The sequence below is a fragment of the Triturus cristatus genome, chromosome 3_2 (genome assembly GCF_964204655.1).
Source record: "Triturus cristatus chromosome 3_2, aTriCri1.1, whole genome shotgun sequence".
Classification (NCBI taxonomy): Eukaryota; Metazoa; Chordata; class Amphibia; order Caudata; family Salamandridae; genus Triturus; species Triturus cristatus.
The window spans coordinates 331,182,983-331,198,766 of NC_140584.1; the positions used below are offsets into that span (position 1 = coordinate 331,182,983).

Here is a 15,784-nt window from a genome sequence, read left to right on the forward strand (position 1 = left end):
AAATACATAAAACAAAAGGTACAATCCACCACAACTAGCGGGGTGAAGATGTGGCGCTGCAGCCTGAGCTGCTGATTTAGGAACCAGTTTTGTGTCGGCTTAACATCCTGTGATTCTCGGCAAATCACTTAATGTCCCTGAGCCTGTAACTCGTGCAATTGGTACTGTCGCTCGAGCAAAGCGCTCCATTACCTTGGACCATGTTTAATATACTCAAAAAATCCGAGAGCATACCGGCTTCGGATCAGACAAAGGCATGTGGGCGGACTCCACTGCCTATTGGCCTTTAGGAATATTGTATGGCGCCCTAAGATTGGCTGGGATACCAGGACATTTCGCACGTTAGGAGCACTGTCACACGCTACAGAATAGTTTCCGTCTGCGATTGGTTGTTAGACGACCCGGAAGTACTTCAATTACGGCTAAATGAAGTGCTCTGAAAACGCGCGGTTACTGACATTGGATGCTAGGGTGATTTTACGGTTGTTAGCGGGGTAGGTGCGCTTAGGAGGAGCCGTGGTAATAGGAAGCTCTGCGGCTCCCTATACGATGGCTACATGTAGTCTAACCCCGATTGGTTGACGAAGGGGACTCGCCTACTCCGCTTGGAATCTCGAAATGTGTATTTCCCGCGGTTCTATTTAGACTGGAAATTGATATCTCTAGTTACCCGCTTGCTCTGCGAAGGATGATTGAGTTGTGCTAGACAGGAGTAGAATTCACTTAACCCACGCAGGGCATTAAATAATTGTGCTTTCCATATTCTGGTAAAGGATATTATCTAGTGTGGACCAGTGATGAAGACTAAAGGTAGTCGTGCAGCCGCTTCTCCGTCCGAGGCATGTGGGATTTGGCTAGACCCATCTGCAGGGAAGAAGCAAGGCGTGCAGGTATGTACAGACCCTCCTTGCGCTGTATCACAGGCATACCCTGCTGAAGTAATAGGACTTTTAGCGTTTGAGTTGAAAAACTAGGCTGACTGCTAGTGCATGCATAGCTGCCAAGGTTTCAGATTGCTATGTGTGACATTTTCATAATGTTAGTTTAATTATGAGTGACATTTAATGACTATGAGTGACACTTTCTGGCGCGCAAAATCAAGCAATGAAAATGAGGGAAATGGGTATAGGATGAATAAATAAGACTTAACTCAAACAAGTACAGCGTCTTGATAACAAAACTGTAAATATCACAAATTAACTCCACTCTTAAACACTAATAATATCATTAACCCCGAGCGGGTTGCCCCCGTTGGCGCGGTGCTACCTGCTCAACCTCGCAGGCATCGATCGGCACACATCATGCCAAGACCCACCGGCTATCACAGAGGCTCTGCTGACTTTGGTGACACCGATGGCACTGAAAGAAATTGGACGGGCAGCGGCACCACATATAGTCAGACACAGAGTGACCCCGACCGTCCCAACATGAGTTGGTGGGCTTTATGTCACGTGACTCATCAGAAACTTCAGCTCTAACAGGGCAGGCAGCTTAAGAGCATGACTGCGTGGTAGAAAGTAGACCAACTGTGTGCGCAGTTCTCGACAAGCAAGGCCTGACTGTACAAATTGTGACCGCTCCCTGTGGCTGCATTGTTTGGTGCTAACAAAACAATAATTTCATGTGAGACTAGTTAAGTTAACTTACTTACCGCAGTGTCACTATGGCAGCAGCGCCAATCCAGACTCCCTGCTTAGGGGTGGAACGGTTGACGGGGTCACGGCGGGCGCACTGGCTGGCACACATGATGACCGGCTGCAGCACAACCAGTCACTATGCTGGCAGTCGAGTCACACTCCCTACAGTGCCCGCAATGCCAGTCATCATGCAGCGCCGGGGCCTGGTGGGCCGAGATGATCATCTTATGTTCTGTCAGGCTCAGCCAGAGTGGAGTACTGTACTGTGGTGCGACTCGCGCTGCCCGCCGTCGTCCAGCGGGGCGGCTCAGGGGCTGCGCTGCGGCTGGCTGCCTGGTGGAAGTTAACACGGCTCTGAGGCAGCTCAACTTGGTGAAACTGTGCAGCGCCAGCCACCAGCAGCCCTGCTGAGGCAGCACTCAGTTCAGCTTAGCTTAGCAGTGAGCGCACAACTTGACTTCACTCACTCCAGTCCACGAGTGAGTGCGCCTTCTCTGGCGACGAGTGATCTCACTTAGTTCCTGCAGTGTGCAGGAGGAGGACCGCCGTGAGGTCTCATCTGGATAATGTACAGGCCCTGGTGCGCGTGGGCTGTGTGTCAGTTTCACAGCCTGTCGCGCGCGGGAATATTAATTAAGCCAGGTGCGGCTGTGCGGCCGCAGACTGTAACAATGTAGCTAGCACTGCAGCACTATGACTTCCAGCCAGACCTGCATGATGATCCTTAACTGTTTATGAGCCAGAGAGCGCTCAGTGGCCTGCTAGTAGCAAGTGACTGTTGGGAGCTGCAGAGCGGCGGCGCGCTAGTAGTAGCACCCAAGACAGTGGCATTAAAATGCGTGACAAAGCATTTCAGTGCAGTGATGCGGAACACTACACTGAAATGCGTTGGCGTCACACACGATGCCTGATATTTGGCAGGTTGTGCATGTGTTGTCATTTTTGTAAATAAAATCCACTTAGGGGCCTTGATTCGTACAGCATGGGCATTGATATTTGGTAGGGGTTGGAGTGGGACCGCGTTTTCTGTTAAAGGTGAGGATGTTTCTAGACAGGTCTGCCCTTTTGCATGTTCCTTTTTGTTGCTTTAGGAAGGCTGATGACATCTCAGCGAAGAGTACTCTTCACTGTACCCTTGTTTTGGATACTTTTGCTTGGAGCTAGCCCCATTGCTACCTGCCATGAGTACCATTTGTGTCTGAAGATCAGTCAGACACTGACAAGTAAAAGATAATTAACCCAAACCAGTTGTGATGCCTTACACAGTCTATCCACAGAGGTCGTCAGGAAAATGTGTGTAAAGTTGGATCTAAAAAGCAAAGGAGTGTTCCACTGAGTACCCAGAGATGCTGTGGACCTGACTGGCAGCCAGCCTTACAGATGTGAGGAGGCATCACCTGAAGTCACTTTCTGTTGGAAGAGCCTAGTGCCTAAAAATCTGTTAACTTGCCGAGGGAAGAAGTGTCTATCCCTGCAGAAGGAAGGCTGTCTAGGAGAAGAAGCCCAGCACGTGCTGGTAGGGGGGACATCCAAAAAAGCTGACTGAAACTGCTATAGGCAAGCTAGGAGCAACATGTTATAGGAGTGGGGTATTTGTCCTGTTCCTGCTGTGAACTGCACCAATGCTTTGTGATAATAAATGTCAGCACGTGTGTCGCCTAGCAATGTGCTGTGAAATAAAGAAGCAGTGCTGGCAAAGGCTGGGACTAGCTCCTGTTGCTGACAAAGTAGAAGCCCTGATTGGGCCAAAGACTGCAACTGCTAAAGACAGGTGACTCTGCCTGGAGGCTACAGATGCTGTACCTAATCAATTGTCTGCACCCGGCTGGGGAGGCAACAGCTGCTAAATTAAAGTGACTCCGGGCTCTTGCTCCCCCACATTATCTCTCTAAGCAGACTTTGACTGTGCACCCTCTCTACCCTGAGAGTCCATTGAGGAATGAGTTGTACTTGGTTGAGTCGGGGATCTGGGGGTGCTGTTCTTAGTGCATGACAGGGCTGATGTGGACGTTGCATCAGCAGGATGTGTACTGGCTTGCTAGAGAAGCACCTATATATGGTCATTCAAGACCAACTCAGTTGTCCTCTGTGCCACCAGGGTGCAGTCACACTTTGTTTCAAAGGTGAGCATGATGAGGACAGAACACATGCACATTCTTTTCCCATTAAACCAGTCAGGTGTGGTGCTTCCATTGGGGCATTGTCCCACTCATATTTTGGCCCTCCAATTTACTATGAGCAAACTGCTACTTTTCGAAGTATTTTGCATGCTGCCCATGGCAGTTAGTCAACCTTCTTCGAGTGTCCGTGGCGAGTCCTGTGCATCACACGCATGCCTGAGCGGGTGGGGCTTAACAATATTGACACCGTAGTAGTACTCGTCGTCGTCATCCATAGCCAGCACACGGGCCCAATTGCCTTTCTCTGGCCAGCCCGACATGCGCACCAGAGGTCTGTCAGTCTCTCCAACTGCGCATTAGTTAGCCGGGGTTGAATCAAAACCGCAGCCACTGGTCTCAGTAATGAGCGATGATATTGACTGCCCGAGCCAATCCTGGCGCTGCTCTCATCCTATGTAACAACAGGAGTAGCTTCTCCATATGCACTCAGGAGCTTCTCTCTCGATCAGTCAGCGCTGCTGACTCCTGGAGCAGTGCCCCCACTGCGCTGCCCTGTACCCTACTACTTGGAACAGCTGTCCGTGCCCAACCATAGCACGATCGGTGGTCCCGACCGCAGGTAAACTGCGGGGAGCTATAGATTCACAAGCCTTCTTACCCCTTCGCTACTGGTTTCTAAGCACAAAACGAGGACTCCTGTGCCAACGTGGGGGATAAACCAGGCCTCCATTCTCCCTCGGACCTTCTGGATCCACTGAGTGACGACCTGAAACAGTGCCTGAGCACAGAACACACCCTACTGTTGGCATGGGGAAGGACAGAGTCCCTAAACCACCTCCCCCGCAGACTAAGATGGACCAATTTATGACCAATGATCCCGGAGTGGCGAGCGGAGCTACGGGAACACCACCGTCCGCCGTGGCAGACCTCAACACCATTTTACAGGCAATCGGCGCCTCGCAAACCTCAGTTGAAAACAAGACTGGCGAGGTCCGAGTCGATATGGCTGTCATCTGGCAAGACCTACGCAACACGACTACCTGGCTCACGGAGGCAGAATCGAGTGTCTCCACAGTCGAAGATGATGTAAGCCAACTGAAGGAACAGGTCGCTCGCCCGTACACCCACACCAAGGAACGCCACAGAGTGCAGAAGATGCCGAAAATCGCTTGAGCTGTAACAACCTCCGCCTGGTGGGATTCCCAGAGGGGTCGGAGCAGGGTCCAATGAGCAACTTTATAAAACGCTGGATAAAATCCTGGATGTCTGGAGACTCCTTATCCGCTTGATTTGCAATTGAGCGTGCTCACCGTTCTCTAGCCCCTTGACCCCCACTGGGAGCGCCACACAGACCTTTTATTGCCAGGATCCTTAACTTCAAGGATAGAGACCATATCCTGGCCGAGGCGCGCAACCATAATTCCCTATCATACCAAGGACAGCCAATATTGATTTTTCCAGACTACACGCGGGAGGTTCAAGCAGGACGACTATTATTCGTTGACGTGAAATAAAAGTTGCGTGCCTTAAATCTTCAATATCGACTGCTTCTTCCGGCTCGCCTCCGGTTTGTGTTCCAAAAGAAATCCATCTTCTTTGACACCCCGGAAGCGGCTTGGACTTAGTTGGCTGGGGAGTGACCGCTGAGGGCACGCACACCGGCTCCCTCCACTAGGGCCCGGATCAGAGACACCCCGGCAGCATCACTCAAACAGAGTGGAAGACGCACGCGCTCCCAGAAGGGGCAAAAAATACGCAGAGCAAGATCGAACTCAACTGTCATCCCCAGAGTGTACCCTAACGACAATGCACCGCCAAATAGCTCCCGATCCACGAGAAGATCCAATGCTGTGACTGGCTCAGACACGGGGAGTGTCTCCCCAGCAACCTCACATCTGGTCTTCGCGGACTCTGACTTGTCTCGAAGTCTGACACTCCAAAATGATCACGCCGGCTGCTGACGAGCTTTTCAGAGACGTATCGATGGAACATTGTCTGAAAGATGACTATCGTAATGTATAATTTTCCAGCAACACAATCCTTATGTAAGGAGGGGTTCTCTCCACGCAAACCGGTGCTCAAGAGTTTTAGTTTGGTTCTTCTCTTTTTTGCTTGTTTGTGACGACAGAAGCTTCCGTTCACGAAGTATAGGGTGGGGGATAGGGTTGGGAGGGGCGTGCCGTTGTTCTGAGTTTTACTTATTGTATTCACCACGACAGTGATTTCACTCCGCACCAAAACACTCCTGGACATTGCCAGCGGCCTAGAATGAGACCCAAGCTTTTAAGACCTACACATAACACAGACAGCTATACACCCGTTGCCTGCTTTTCAAGCCCCACCTGCCCCCTTATCCACCATGACAACTATTTGTAACAGTGGAGTCTCACTCCGCGTACTATCGTGGAATGTCAACGGACTCCTGGACGGGGTTAAACGAACCGCAGTCCTACGCTATGCCCAACACCAAGCAGTGGACGTAATAATGCTCCAAGAAACACATCTCATGGGCAATAACTGCCCTTTCCTAGCACTCCACAGCTATGACAGAGCATGGCACTCCGGGTTCACGGGGCATGGCAATCCTCATGTGACGCAGCCTTCCCTTTACACTCACAGCGGCCACTAACAACCCTCAGGGATGCTACGTAGCCCTTCAAAGGTCTATGGGGGGGTTGCCCTCAATCTGCTCTTCATATACTCGCCTCCATCGCTACTTACCTCAACCCTGCAGCGCACCACAGACCTCATCACCTCACTACCCCCAGGGATGACGCTAGTTGGGGGTAACTTCAATGCAGTTATGCATCCGGTCCTTGATACCATGGGCTCTGTCTCCACCACAAGATCTGCCCAGGCACGACTTCTTACCAACTGGGCAAGGCATCCTCAGACTAAGCAATATACCCACATGTCCGCTGCGCACCACACGCAGGCACCGCCTGACTATATCTTCATGCCGGGACTAGATTGCCAGAAAGTCAGACATGTTACCATTCACCCTAGAGGCATTTCTGACCACTCGCCTGTGCTCCTGAGAGTGGGAGACCCCACTGATATAGTTTGCCCAACGTGGAGCGTGAATGCGTGATTCCTCCAAGACAAAGACCTTAAAAAGGCCATAGGTACAGAGCTTCAACAATACTTCCTTACTTACCACGACTCAGTCCCCTCCCCAGGTACCTTATGGGAAGCAGGTAAAGCCACTATCCGTGGCTTCGCCACGGGTCAACTCAAACTCCAATGCCTGGCTCAGGACTTTCGAATCACTCTGCTAGAGTCCGAAGCAACTCCTTGAAAGCCAGACGGCTAAACGGCCAGACGATGCACAAGACCGCTTAGCTACATATCCAATGACCAATCATATCATCCCAGAGATCACACCACTCATCGCGTACCCTCAATGATAGCCCAGACCTTCGCTACCTAATACTCTGAACTCTATTCCATGCAGCGCCCTGAACTTTCTCTGTCAGATTTCCTCAGCCAAAAACGCCTTTTGCCTCCCTTGCCTTAACCAAGCTGAGGCGAAAGACCTCGATCTTCCTGTCACCCAAGAACAAATTTACGACACCATTTCCCGGTCTGCGTCAGGTACAACCCCGGGCCCGACGGTCTCCCACAGGAGTATTATGCTGCCTATGGGGATACACTGGTTCCACATCTACTAGACGTGTACACCGAAGCAGTGGACACTGGCTCCTTCCTACCGGAAACGGATGCCACCACTATTGTGGTAATCTCCAAAATACAACCTCCCTCCTCAAATTGTGCTGAATATCGTCCAATCTCCCTCATAAATATGGAGATTAAAATATTCGCCTAGATCCTGGCCCACAGGCTGAAGCCATATCTTTCCAAATTGGTCCACCCCGACCAATGTGGATTTATGCTATCTCGTGGGACCAGACACTGCCTCAAACGCTTCCATCTAGCCCTTGCGCATCGCCAGTTACTGTACCCCTATTTAGCGCTGCTTCTTATAAACTTCGAGAAGGCATTTGATTCGATAGACTGGAGTTATTTGGAAGATGTTCTGAGCATGATGGGCATGGGCCAGCACTTCCGTAACTTATAAGGTGTTATATCCCGCCCACAGGCACGAGTATTAGTCAATGGGGCACTCTTAGACATGTTTTCTATTAGGAGGGCCACAAGGCAGGGCTGCCCCCTCTTACCTCTCCTGTTTGCCCTGGCGTTGGAGCCTCTAGCATGCATTATATGTGCGGATGACCGCATTCAAGGCTGGAAATGGCCAATCTCTGACGAAGACAAAATCGCATTATATGCGTATGATGTCTTGATTTTTCTACCTGATCCGGCTCAATCCGGTCCCCACTGCCTCAAGGCAATACACCTCTTTGGGGGAGTCTCTGGCCTGAAGCTCAACCCCAGTAAATCCATACTTGTCCCCTTCACCTGTCAAGGGACTGCTTTGACTGCGAATCCACAATACCCATTAGAAGGCAGTCCTTCAAATATCTGGGAATTTAGGTGGCCTTACTCCCTGATCTCGCCTGGTCCCTCAATGTATCTCTGCTGGTGAAGAAAGCACGAGACGACCTTCTCAAATGGCAGAAGTTACCACTCAATTCCCTAGGAAGAATCGCCCTCTTTAAAATGAAGATACCCCCAGGTTCCTCTACGTGATCCAGAACACCCCGTTTAATTCCCCATGCACCTGGTTCAGAGAGCTTGACAGCCTGATCACCAGGTTCCTCTGGGGTGGGCGGCGACCCCGTCTAGCCCTGTCCCGATGCTGGATTCCACCCTTTGATGAGGGCATGGGCATGACCAACCTGTACCTCTACTACCTGGCAACCTGCTTACTTGCGCTTCACGATTGGTTCAATGCTGGCTGGTCGGACCCAGCACTTAGAGTGGAGCTAGGTAACTTGGATCTACCCAAAATCCAGGCGATGGTGTATGGGAGTCCTATCCTCAACACTTTGCCAACTGTGATGCAGGCCGTCCTCCTGGCTTGGCGTGCTTCCCTGCGTCACACCCACTGGAAGAATAAACTGACCCAATACACCCCACTTTGGCAGGGAACTTGGCTTCGGTAAGTCAGCGGATTGGAGGGATTCCGGGCATGTGACCTCATTGGCATCTCCCAACTTGGAGACGTGTGGGCGAGCAACCATATCTGCACTTTCCAAGACTTGCAAACCTGTTACTTCCTGCACCCCTCGCAATTTTACAAGTATTTACAGCTCCATTACGCCCTCCACACTCTCATATCACAAGGAGAATCGATCCCAGAGTACAGTCCCCCTGAAGCTCAAACCTAAACTCGTTTTTCTACCATGTTCCCTGGGTCAGTTAGGATTATAAGATGTTATAATCAAACTGCCCATTCTCGCCTATGGGGACAGGTAGTCTTGCAATAGTGAAAAACGAAATTGGCTGTAATTCACTATCAGGACATGCCGCACACATCCGGGCATGTCCTACCTTCCACATACAATACACCCTGCCCATGGGGGTACCTTGGGCCTACCTTAGGGGTGACTAACCTGTAGAAAGGGGAAGGTTTAGGGTCCGGCAAGTGTGTGCACTTGCCAAGTCGACTTGGCAGTCCCAGACTGCACACAGGCGCTACAATGGCAGGCGTGAGCCACATTTTACAAGCTGCTTCTGTGAGTGGCACAACCAGTGCTGCAAGCCCACCAGCAGCATTTGATTTACAGGCCCTGAGCACACATGGTGCACTGTACTAGGGTCGGACAAGTAAATCAAATAAGCCAATCATGGAGTCACTAATCCATTACAACAATTTACAATAGAGAGCATATGCACTTTAGCACTGATCGGCAGTGGTAAAGTGCCCAGAGTCATGAACTACCAACAACGGGTCAGAAAAAATAAAGGAGGAAGGCAAAAAGTTCAGGGATGACCCTGCAAAAAGGGCCAAGTCCAACATACTTGATTTGCAAAAATGTACCAGGGGTTTTCTCAGAAGGTCACTGCACCCTACACCACGCATTGCCCCTGCCAGCGCTTCCAATGACAGTACCAACATAACTAAAACAAAATACGGTTCAAAGCCGGAGGGTCAAAGGGAAGTTTTAAGACCACACAGGATTTAATCCCCAACAACAGAACAATAAACAGTAAGAAATCCCGAGGTCTACAAAAATGTTATAAACAAGTGTGGAAAAACCACTACTAATCAGTTACAAAAGAATAAAGTGAAACAGAACTAGTAATTAAGCGCAACAGAGTTAGTTTTGGGCATATCCCTTTTTAGGACGAAATTCCTCACTCACCAAAGGTGACATGCTTCATCATTTGGGATTCTCCTCCCAGAGGAAAAACCTAGTTCCTCTGGGGGCTACAAACCCCTCTACTAAGAGGGAGGAGCTCAGGGATGTTTTTGTATGTTAAATCGGATATTATAAATCCACATATGAAGAGCTAATAGTATGAATGAGGACGCAGCGCATAACAAATCAAAACTGTGAGAAGAGTGAAGTTTAAAACTGACTAAAGGACGCCAAGGAAAGACTTTAGTGTTAGATGTTCTTTGCCAGGATTAAAAAATACAATGCACCAGCGGTCAGAATTATAAACCGCGGTGATGAAAAGAAGTTAATCTGTCAACATGTTTCAGCCATAGTGCTAAAAAGTGGGCTAGGCTTTCATCAGGACATTATAATGCTGCTGCCAGAGAATGAAATTAGTGATATAACAGAAAAGGATACAGGGACAAGGATTTTCTTGGTGCGCCTGTTTCATAAAGTGCATAACCTACAATCAAAGTTAGAAAGCCAACATCAATGTAGTGTTCTTAGGTGCTACAAAAACTAATAAAGTTTCACATACAAAAACAAGAAGAAGAATAACTCACCCGTAACTACTGGGTAAGTCACCACACCTCTACCTGGCAACCGCTCAGGAAAGGGGCACCGCTCTGAAAGAAACGGTAGCAAAATGGCTATCAACAATGACCTGTCTTATCACGAATCAAAAAAGGGGTGTACCATTTGTAGTAATACCCCAGATAAGCATGTATATTTAAAACGCCAAACTTAAAGAGCGAGACTTAGAACAATAAGGCAGTGGGCTTGCATGAGCCACAGTGCTTAGTAGTGCAGTCTAGACTCTAAAATCATAGTATAGAGTCAAGATTCTAAGATGTATTAGTATAGCAATGTAAACAAAATGAGGATATAATATTCAATGGTATCTTGCCTCGCAATTAGCCATAATACCAATGAAACTCATTCACCCTGGTGAAAATAAAAGTATATATACATTTTAGGCAAATAAGTAGATCGAACTTCAAACGTATCGTGTAAGTATCTCGCTAATGTTTAGACTGACTTATATTAGGTTAGAAAAAGCCCAAAGAGTGTAACGGGCCAATATAGTTAACAGTTCTGGAAAAATCAAGGAGGGCATCAAAGGGCTTACCTATCCGTCGGTACGCCGGCGTTGAATTGAGCCTGTGACCGGAGGTACCGGGAAAGGAAAGACGCCACCATAAATGCTGATCATTGCGTGCTGAACTTCCAATCAAGATAGACGTTAGCTGTTACGTCTGAATGCCACCGTAAGCTGTATGTATAGCGCATGTGTATAGAAGAGACACTATCTCTTCACTACCGCGCATGTCAAGTAATGCCCAAACAGAAATCTGTAAAAGCGAGTGATATCCATTAATGTTATACTAGAGCGCGTACACATTTGTAGTCTTCCAATGTAGAAGCTGCAAACATATTAAAAACAATGTGCCCAAACAAGAACTAAAATGTAAAAACAGAATTGCACAGTTTATAACATGGGCACTTTCAAGTTTGTTGTTCATGAAGTAATCGTATACATACAATTCAGTATGCAGAGGCAAACTTATCAGTTGTCAACAATGGTGCATGATCAAGGCTATATGTCTCATCAATTAAGAACCTGTAGGTGTAGGTCAATCATGCTACTAAGCCCGACATTAATGTCTATCAAACCACTTCTACTAAAAATTAGTGTATTGTAAAAATGATGAATAAGGCGTCCGCATATTCAAAGGAGACAAAAATAGCCCCCAGAGGAAGTAGGTTTTTCCTCTGGGAGGAGAATCCCAAATGATGAAGCATGTCACCTTTGGTGAGTGAGGGATTTCGTCCTAAAAAGGGATATGCCCAAAACTAACTCTGTTGAGCTTAATTACTAGTTCTGTTTCACTTTATTCTTTTGTAACTGATTAGTAGTGGTTTTTCCACACTTGTTTATAACTTTTTTGTAGACCTCGGGATTTCTTACTGTTTATTGTTCTGTTGTTGGGGATTAAATCCTGTGTGGTCTTAAAACTTCCCTTTGACCCTCTGGCTTTGAACCGTATTTTGTTTTAGTTATGTTGGTACTGTCATTGGAAGCGCTGGCAGGGGCAATGCGTGGTGTAGGGTGCAGTGACCTTCTGAGAAAACCCCTGGTACATTTTTGCAAATCAAGTATGTTGGACTTGGCCCTTTTTGCAGGGTCATCCCTGAACTTTTTGCCTTCCTCCTTTATTTTTTCTGACCCGTTGTTGGTAGTTCATGACTCTGGGCACTTTACCACTGCCGATCAGTGCTAAAGTGCATATGCTCTCTATTGTAAATTGTTGTAATGGATTAGTGACTCCATGATTGGCTTATTTGATTTACTTGTTTATAACATTTTTGTAGTACCAACATAACACGGACCTGATAATTCTCGCCTCGGTGCCATTCCAATCATGGAGTCCCACTCTGCAACTCTGGGCAATAGCTTGCTTAATCTCCACAACGGCCCCCACAACGCTAAGGATGCCTGGCCTCCACCTTGGGGGTGCCCAGGAGTGGACACCTCACAGGGATGCACCAGGATAATGAGTAGATTCTGACAACTGGAAGAAATGTAATCTCGATGGGGCCTCTTTATTCAGTTAAATACACTGATTTAATTTGGAAGCAGTACATATTGCCCATGTATAAAAAAAATATTTTGTTTTACGTATTTTACAAATTGAGCATTCACAAAATGTATGAACCATTTACCGTGTTGTATGGCCGTAGGCAGAAGAGCACTCGCTACACTCACAATACTGCATAAAGAGTTTCAGACTGCTCGTATTCCCCTTTGTGTGTTGTCTATGGCTGTAGTTCTTTCTCCCTTAAAAGGTAGGATTGCATGTTTCGAGAAGATAGAGTGCGCCTGTTAGCCTGTGCTGCGCATGCGCATACACAAGGAACTCTGCAGGTGGGAGCCTGGAGCTTTGAGGTGATACTGATAGACATTGTGCGCTGCATTAATATGAAGTGCTGTGAGAAGAAAGAAGGGAACTCTTGGAGGAGCTTTCGAGTTATGAACATCATTGCCTGCGTGAAAAAGGGGTTATGATAATATATAAAGAAAGACTGGAATCAAAAACTCAAAAACATTACCAATAATATGCTGTACTTTTTAAAAAGCAAAACGTACAGCGTTTAGCAGAAACAATACAAGCACTGTTGTCAAGTCTTTATTTCGATTTTTAGAAAAAAAAATCATAAGACAAAGTTTAAAATACAATTCATATCATCATTTACAGAGTAAAAGCACAAATAAAATATAAAGACAATTTAACATAAAAACAAGCAACAGGATGAATTAAATCTACTAGCATAGTTTAATCTTCCTAGCCCTTATCGCCCAAGCCCACCCCAAGAATTTTGCCACAGCTATTACATTGGCGGGTTCCGTATCGGTCCTGAGCACCCTAAGAGCTGCAGAAGCTACCCTAAAGCCCAAGTTTTTACATGTTGGGACCATGGTTCCCTCTAACCTGCGCGCCTGAGCGGGCGCCCACACCTAGGTTTCCCTCCGCGCAGACACCCACAATGAGCACGCACTACAAAGGATTCCAGTAAATACTTCACTGGAGCTCTTGAAGTGCGGCTCATGGTGATGCTGCTGCGCTTCCAAATGCATTTCTAAAGACGTGTTTTTCGTCTTTAGAAATCCTAATGGGGGACGTTTAAATGCCTGCAACGCTGTCATTAAACAGCAGGAGATAATTCCGAGAGCTTTCTCTACAGCCAGAGTCCCGTTGTTTCATCACCGAATGTCAACGAGCATGCAGTTGTTGCTGCCGAAATGGGGCACAAGTGGTATATGAATAAATTAAGTTTGTGTTCGGGAGCCCGCCCGGGCGGTGGGTTCATATATACAGATGAACCAGGCAGCGGTCTAGTTTACCAAGCATGGTGAAAGTGCCAAATTCGATTAAAAAAAATTACAATGCAAAATACATTCCCGGTGGGAGCGAACTGCATGATTTGCCTTGGGTTCTGTGCTTGCAGTGTGCCCAGACGTGCCCCCGCAGAGGAGTGTGTAGCAGAGCTGTGTTGTCACTTCCCCAAAGTCGTGATTGAAGCTCCTACCTGTCTCGGAGCAGTCACAAACCTCTCATTTGTAGCGAGGGTTTCTTAACACCGAGATGCTCGTTCAGCTTGAACTTTCCACGGAACTTCATTGAACTGGTTGGTTGTATTTAGTAGACAATCACATTTGCAAAGTCCACGGACCTCTAGCTCCTCACATAGCTGCCAAGGTTTCAGATTGCCATGTGTGACATCTTCGTAATTTTAGAGTAATTATGAGTGCATTTCAATGACTGTGAGTGACACTGAGAATTTCATTATAAATAAAATTGAGAATATGTTTTGCTGAAAGTATATGAGAAATCTTTCAAGCTTTTAAAGTGAAGTAAAAGGAGGTGTAAAATATAATTAGACTGCCGTTAATTAGGGGAGCGGTGCCCTTAACCAAAATCGATTACATTCAGAAACTAAAACAGATATTTATCCACTATACCAATAAATATATCGATCCAAAACATTTGTATTGCTAAATCTCTCTCATGTAACAGATAGCGATAGCATTACATGCTGTGTCAGATACGTTTTTTTTGTCGCCCAACTGATCTGAAAATGGTGCCTGCATGTTCGTTTTCGTATGTGATTCATTTTACTAGCCTGGTATAGGAAGTAGAGTGGTGTGAAAGCCCATGTAATTAAGATGCGACAGCATACTTATTTTTTTAGGCCCAATAAAAAATATAGCATCCTACAACACTGAAAAGGAAACTAGTAAAATGTGCTTTACTAGAGAACCCATAATAATACGTTGATTTTTATAAAGCATTTTTTACTGCACTTTTGGGGCTTCTCACTTCTCTATATAACAGGTGTTATTGTTTCCTAAACTAATGGCATCCAGTTTATCGCGAGCAAAATCAAGCCATGAAGACAAGGGGAACACATAAATATCAGAAAGATCACCAATTTGAGCAACGAGAAACTAAGTTAACTGCTGCAAAACGTAAGAAATATAAACAACTTTGCTTTATCAGACTCTAGCCAAAATTGCAGACAAAAGATAAGGCACACTTAAAGCTGCGTGACTCGCAGACTCACATACAGCGACATGAGCAGTAAGCACAGCTGCATTCTGAAGCTGAGAGTGGGATTCACGCATTTAGGTCACAACTAAGCAGGCAGCTGTACTTTATGGGAAGGCACTGTGATTGACATTATCCACACTTTACATGTACAACTGGGTGAGCAGTCCACCTATGTTTACACTGTCTGTTTCCATTAGAATAATTGCTTGAAATTCTTTGTATTTTAAGAAGATGTCCTAATAAATCGAAAGTAAACTGTGCCATTTAATTGGGCACCAAGAATAAACCGGATGCAGCCTACGCTATTTTACAAAACGCTCTAATAAATATTCGTTCCCTATGGGAGATGGATTGCTGTTCTGTGATAGCTGATCTGGCCGGCCGTGCAGACTTAGGGTTTCTGGATTAACTAAGTGAAGAATCCACCTTCATGTGCGGCTTCTGACTTTTTTGCCTCTGCGTGTGAGGAAGATAGACCTGGCGCTGTCAAGAAACGGGGGTGGGACTCCTTGACCAAGAAATAAAACAGGCCACAACCCGCTTCAGATACCCGCTCTTCCAAGGCTTCACCGAGACACCCAAGGCGCAGCGGAACACAGGCCATGAGGATATATCAATATAAATGCATG

The 15,784-nt window shown here is 46.9% G+C and overlaps 1 protein-coding gene across 2 annotated transcripts in view; it reads left to right on the plus strand.

The window, feature by feature from the left end:
- The first annotated feature begins 418 nt into the window (after window positions 1-418).
- Window positions 419-15,784, plus strand: part of AUNIP (aurora kinase A and ninein interacting protein) — a 44,047-nt gene continuing 28,681 nt past the window's right edge. The window contains exon 1 of one of the 2 annotated variants that reach the window (XM_085647797.1): window positions 419-890. In XM_085647797.1, coding sequence (XP_085503923.1) covers window positions 798-890 — 93 coding nt within the window. In that variant the 5' untranslated portion in view covers window positions 419-797. The remainder of the gene's footprint in view (window positions 891-15,784) is intronic. The other variant, XM_085647798.1, reaches the window with a different exon arrangement.